The sequence below is a fragment of the Cyprinodon tularosa genome, unplaced genomic scaffold, assembly GCF_016077235.1.
Source record: "Cyprinodon tularosa strain WSP-4 unplaced genomic scaffold, ASM1607723v1 ctg189, whole genome shotgun sequence".
NCBI classification, from domain to species: Eukaryota; Metazoa; Chordata; class Actinopteri; order Cyprinodontiformes; family Cyprinodontidae; genus Cyprinodon; species Cyprinodon tularosa.
The window spans coordinates 80,001-85,939 of NW_024038669.1; the positions used below are offsets into that span (position 1 = coordinate 80,001).

The 5,939-nt window shown below is 36.4% G+C and overlaps 1 protein-coding gene across 2 annotated transcripts in view; it reads right to left on the reverse strand.

The window, feature by feature from the left end:
• mtx3 (metaxin 3) overlaps window positions 1-4,098 on the reverse strand; it is a 9,882-nt gene extending 5,784 nt beyond the window's left edge. For both annotated transcript variants that reach the window (XM_038282912.1, XM_038282911.1), the window contains exons 1-5: window positions 3,957-4,098; window positions 2,227-2,296; window positions 1,765-1,841; window positions 218-310; window positions 1-140 (exon numbers count right to left, since the gene is read on the reverse strand). The exon at window positions 1-140 is cut by the window's left edge and continues 43 nt beyond it. In XM_038282912.1, coding sequence (XP_038138840.1) covers window positions 1-140; window positions 218-310; window positions 1,765-1,841; window positions 2,227-2,296; window positions 3,957-4,037 — 461 coding nt within the window. In that variant the 5' untranslated portion in view covers window positions 4,038-4,098. The remainder of the gene's footprint in view (window positions 141-217; window positions 311-1,764; window positions 1,842-2,226; window positions 2,297-3,956) is intronic.
• Window positions 4,099-5,939: the final 1,841 nt, after the last annotated feature.

Below are 5,939 nucleotides of genomic sequence, written 5' to 3' on the forward strand. Positions count from 1 at the left end.
TTTGTCAACAGGATGCGGTCGAGGGCGATGTTCGCAAGACGACCAGGGATGAAAAAGTTGAGCGGGAACGGAGAGTGGGAGGCAAACCACGGCCGCGTCAAATTGCTGTAATTCTCTGCATCCAACCAGAATGTGTGCAACTGCGAAAAACAAAACACAAAACAATCTTTCGCTCACTGCATTTCTTAAAATAGAAAGTAGGAAAGGAGACTGATACCAGAGCCGGTCGCAGTTTCTCCTCCAGTAACGCGATGAAGGCCATAGTGTCTGCTCCCTGTCTGGCTGTCAGCTCATAATCAGCATTAAACCTCTGCAAACAATAAGAACAATGCTGTGAAATTATTTTAATTCTGCCAGTTAAGAAAAGAAATCAGATTTTTCCTGCTGTGGATCTGTTCTAATATAACCAAAAACTGCTCCCAGCTTAAATGCGATCAGGAACTCTGCAGATACCTTCTCTTTACATGGAAAAGTTCACGCTAGAAGCAGTTTGCTGCCAGCTAGTGGTCAAAACATCTGATTCTAGAGTATCTTATTTTCCGGACAATAAGTCACAGTTTTTTTTACCATAGTTTGGCTGGGGATGCAACTTATACTCTGGAGCGACTTATGTGTGAAATTATTAACATATTTTTATATCGTTTCACATCTTATTTTCACACTAAACCGCAAGAGGGTGCTCTAAGCAACTGATAATTTCAACATTGGCATTAACTCACAAAAATAACTGAGAAGGGCTTAACAAAAATGGCACTGAAAAGAAAATCATATTCTGCAGATTACAAGCTGCAAGTAGAAAAATATACAGGCAAAAACGTTAATCGAGCAGCAGAAAGTTTGGAGTTAGTTGAGTTGTTTAAAAGTGACAGAGGATGAAGATTTGATTGGATTTAGTAATTTGTGGTGACACGGATAGTTTGATAAACTTGTTAGCATGTTGTTTAAGCTATAGTTATTTGAATAACTATTAATATGTTATGTTAACATACAAGGCACGTTCTCAGTTAGTGGTTTATGTGTCATATAACGTTAGCATACCATACAATTATCCCGCCTGTTGTTGCCCCTATTCTATTTTCATTTTAAATTGCCTTTCAAGATGACATGTCTGTTCTTGGTCTTGGATTTTATCAAATAAATTTCCCCCAAAAATGCGACTTAAACTCCAGTGCGACTTATCTGTATGAATGAGGTGAGTCACATTCCTTCTTTAATACACATTTTACAGCTGGTGCAACTTGTACCCCAGAGCGACTAATAATCCAGAAAATACGGTAATCGAAATACTGTGATGGCAACCCAGAACGGACGGTGTGGAAACTTAATCTATAGCATCAATGAGGTAATCTCTGTGCCTGAGATGAGAAAATTAGTTTAGTTACTGTTCTGCCCAATTATCATTAATGTCACTAACTTACACAACAATGCATACATTTATATACACATTGTAAGTGCTTCATGAAAACAGCAATAATGCAAAAATGATTCTTATATTATTGTAAATACTTTTAGGAAGCAATCGGTTCATCCTCTTTGTACCTAATTTGGCTGCTTTGAGCCATTCTCTACTTGGAAGATCCAGTTCCAGTAAGTTTTAACTTCCTGTTTAAAGTAGTAAGCAGATGCCTCCATGTTTTCCATGTAGCTTTATTCCTTGATAATGGCATATGTGTGTAGAATTAGTTTTAACCTTTTTAACACTGTATCTGTTTTGGTTTTATTAGTAAAATTGTGCAAAAACACTAAAGAAGCAGAATCTCTTACTTGTTTTCTTAGAAAGTTTAGAATCTGTGTTGGTTCTTGAACCACAGAGTCCCCACAAACCAGCTCTGGGAGGCTTGCTGTGGACAAACGAGACACAACAGAACAGGACAGAGATGATCATATACAATTAAAGGAAAGGAAAATACAACATTGTCAACATTTTAAGGGGTCCTCATGAAAAATAAACTCAGAGCAGCAAACAAAGATGAATTAATAAGATATAAACAAGCTAAACAGGCCTAAGCAACATAAAATAACATAAAATGTAACATAATTTTGATCATAAGGGTCTTTAGGGTAAATACCTTTGAATGATATGCAAATAAGGTGAATGAACTAATGGGACAATTTACCAATTTTTAAAACAAAGGAACATCTTTGAAGGAAAGAAAACTCATCTTTGCTTGTGTTCCTCTGAGCATAAAGCTGTGAGACTCTGGTTAACTACCAGCTGCTTCCCACCTGTTAAGGTTTTCCATGTCCAGTCCACAGGACAAACTGTGAGTTTCGCTCCAGCAAATTTTGCGTAGGCCTGAAGGGAAAAAAAAGCAAGAAAACGTGTAAAAAAAAAAAAAAAAGAAAAAAAAAATCAAACATTTATCAGGAAGCTTCCTGCAAAAACAACAAAACCAGTAGTTTGTCTGAAAATGTTTTTTTTTTTTTACAATATTTTTAACAAGTTAGAGCCAATCTTCCATCTAAACTATCTTAATTTTTTTTATTAAAATGTATAAAATGTCTGTAAATTTTTACAACATTCTAACTCATTTAGAGTAGCCTATTTGCTTTGATCATTTATTTTATGTTACACTACTGATAAAACATTACAGAGCTGTTGTTAACTTTATTGTCCCTCAGTGGGAATATTTAAATGTATCAGCAGTAAAGAGACAGGTGAACAGAAACATGCCGACCCAGATAAGGATAAGCAATAACAATAAAAGAAACAACAGACTGTACACTGCAAAATATTATAAAGACTAAAGTTAAAAAAATATTCTTTACAGATTCCAATAAATGTGAAACCAAGTAAGGTTGTTGAAAACCCCCCACAAACTTTGCATTAAGCACCTTTGCAAAAAAAACAAAACAACATAGACATAAAAATACAATTTAGAAAACTATGGAAGCGGTGCAAACTTTAGCAGGGATCTCAGCAATAAACTGTCTTTGTTCTGAGCAAAAATGGTTATAGTCACATATTTAAAGTGTAATAAGCAGCCTTTTCATTTAACCAGTGTTTATTGTCTGAATAAAGCTTATTATTATTTCTATTTTCTTTTTCTTTTTTCCTGGACGAAAAGCCAGATAAAAGGCATTTCATGACGAGTCAAGCTTTAGCCAAAATGGTTCAATTTATTTAATTAATTAAAATCAAATGAAACTGTTGAAGGAGAGTTCAAACCAATCAGATATTTAAGACGTTGAACATTTTAAGGAGAAAAACAACAGCAGGCAAGACGTAATCTAAGATCCCCCCCCCCCCCCCCCCCCCCCCCAACAAAAAAAAAAAAAAAAAAAAACAGCTAGAATGGGGCATTACTGAGTATACATTTTATTACATTTATATTTAGGATGAATTAGTTAACAGTTAACAGAGTTTTAGATCTTTTAACTTTATATTCTAGTCAACAAAAGTTAGTTTTTTGCCCCTAAATTAAGTCCACCAACAACCTAAAGGATTACAAATAACTGCGTTTTATTAAGAATCACAGAAAAAAATGATTCTTAAAAATTCCAAGCCAGAATTGTTACTGCAGCCGTTCAATGACACGTTTAAGAGCAGTTTAACGCCACCCTATATTTCCTATAGGGTTATTAACTAAGTTATAGCCAACATATAACTAATAAATAATCTACCAATAAGTCCAGAAAGAGAAACAAAGATTTTTCAAAAGCTGACCTTGAAGGACAGCATTGAGTTAAAGGAGTGACTGCTGACCAGCAGCTACACATGAAGGACAAACCTCTGCAGGAAGCACCTCTTTCTCTGCAGCTGCGGCTTTAAACAGGACATATTTGTTTATCCCATACTGAACGAAACGACAGTTACAAACTACAAGTGTTAGCATGAAAGCTAACGAAAGGAAACAACAGAAGACACTCAAAGGGAGACAAATGGCTCCCCACGCGTGTTAAAAGCTCCCCCGGAGGAGCTGACTGTCTTTGCTTTAAGCAAACAACAATCTTACCAGAACTATAAGAGAGTCGGTGTGGACAGAGGGAAGCCCCCAGTCTGCACCCCAGCATCTCAGCTCCATGGCAGCCGCCATATTTTTGATTCATACAGAGAGCTGAGGACGTCACAGCATTGCTGTCCCTCAACAGCGCGAGAGGCAAGGGAAAGGAGCACGCGCGCATGTAAACAAAGATATGAGCAATATCAGCTGGGTCATAAATTAGGTGAACCATGTGATCAGCACATGATTGAAATAGAAAGATTCTTATTTCAATTATAAAATTATGAAACAAACAATTGGTGTTGTTTTTATAACAATTAGTGCAGCAACATCAATAGATATAAACAATGTATTTACCCTTTCATTGTAAAAATACAAAAAGTCTTAATGTTGAATCAAGTTCTTTTTTTCAGGAATCTTTTATTCAGCAACAGCAATATATTTATATGTGGCTCCATTTGGTTAAAAAATAAGTAGATGTTTAAAGTGTAGATGTTGGTATGTGTACTTGGGTAAAATCTAAAGCAAAGCCACATAGCAACCATAAAATATAATAATAATTGAACTTTTCTGATCTCACATTGGAGATATTTACCTCTGCATTTAACCTATCCCCTTGGGGAGCAGTGGGCTGCCATTCTGGGGTGCCCGAGGAGCAATTGGGGGTTAAGGGTCTTGCTCAGAGACCCAGAGTGGCAGTCTGTGGGAGTGGGTTTCAAACTCACAACCTCAGGATTCCAAGCTCTACAGTGATGCGTTCTTGCAGATTTAATTTAGATGCAGATAGCAACAGAAACACAAATCCAGGAAAAATAAACAAGAAATCAAAACCAGGAGACGCCAGTGAGAAACACACATGAGAAGGGAAGCAATGAAGAGAAGCCATCAATGTTGAACTGCACAGAGATGTATATAGGGAGACAGAACAAAGAATGGGCTAATCAGCTAATATGGAGCAGGTATGCATAGAAGCAACTAGAAGGGAGCTTGGGGAAAGGAGACAAAAAAGACACTCAAAAATACAACACTGCGAAAAATATGACTAGAAAACAACAATGATACAAAATGGAAAAGAAACCAATAACCAAGAAAACACAGAATGACATAATTTCAAATATAACTGAAAACTCAAAAAGAAACAGAACCAAAAAGTCCACAAAGGGCAGAATTATGACATATTTTCCTTCCACTTCACATCTGAGCACTAATTAATGTTAGTCTATTTTATCAATTCTAAAATGTGACAACTATGAAAACATTCAAGGGGTATGGATACTTTGTAGTGCACTGCAAGTTTTGTCCCATGGCTGATATCATGAAGAAAGTGTTTGGTCAGAGTCCAGCCAGACTCAGACAGACATTCAGTGGAAACACTGAGGGATGGTAAATGTCTCTCTCTGACTTGGACAAGCAGCTGTTAAAATATGTTTTAGGTCAGCAGAGAGAGTGTAAACCAGACTTCTATTGTTCCATGTTTCCACTGAAAACCCCCTAGAGTCTAACCCTGTTTGCCCTTTTCCTGTAAACCTGTATTACATCAGAGGAAAATGGGCTGCAGTGGTGTGCAAAGAAAGTTACCTGGACTGAAACCGTCTGCTTTGATTATACACATCAGCGGGGTGTTTATAAATCACCAAAGGAGATCAGATCCATTTTTGAGACAAAGGTTCACAATATCTGAGAAATCGAAGTGGATGGATTTATTTAAAGAGCTTTGAAAATTTTATCTTAAATCCCCTAAACACAAGAGCAACTTAACTCAGTGAACATTTTTATATTGTTTATCTTTATCAAATGCATTTACCAAATTAAAATATATATGGATTACTTCTGGTCCATTGGTTTTTTTTGTAATTCATAAGTTTAATTATTATAGTGATAATGATTTCCTGACCAAATTGTATGAGATGGTAGTAAGTAGCAACTCCCCTAAATTAGAACCAAACAGCAGCTCTCCCTTCCAGTGTCACTGGTGAGCAAGGACACTCCCCTATA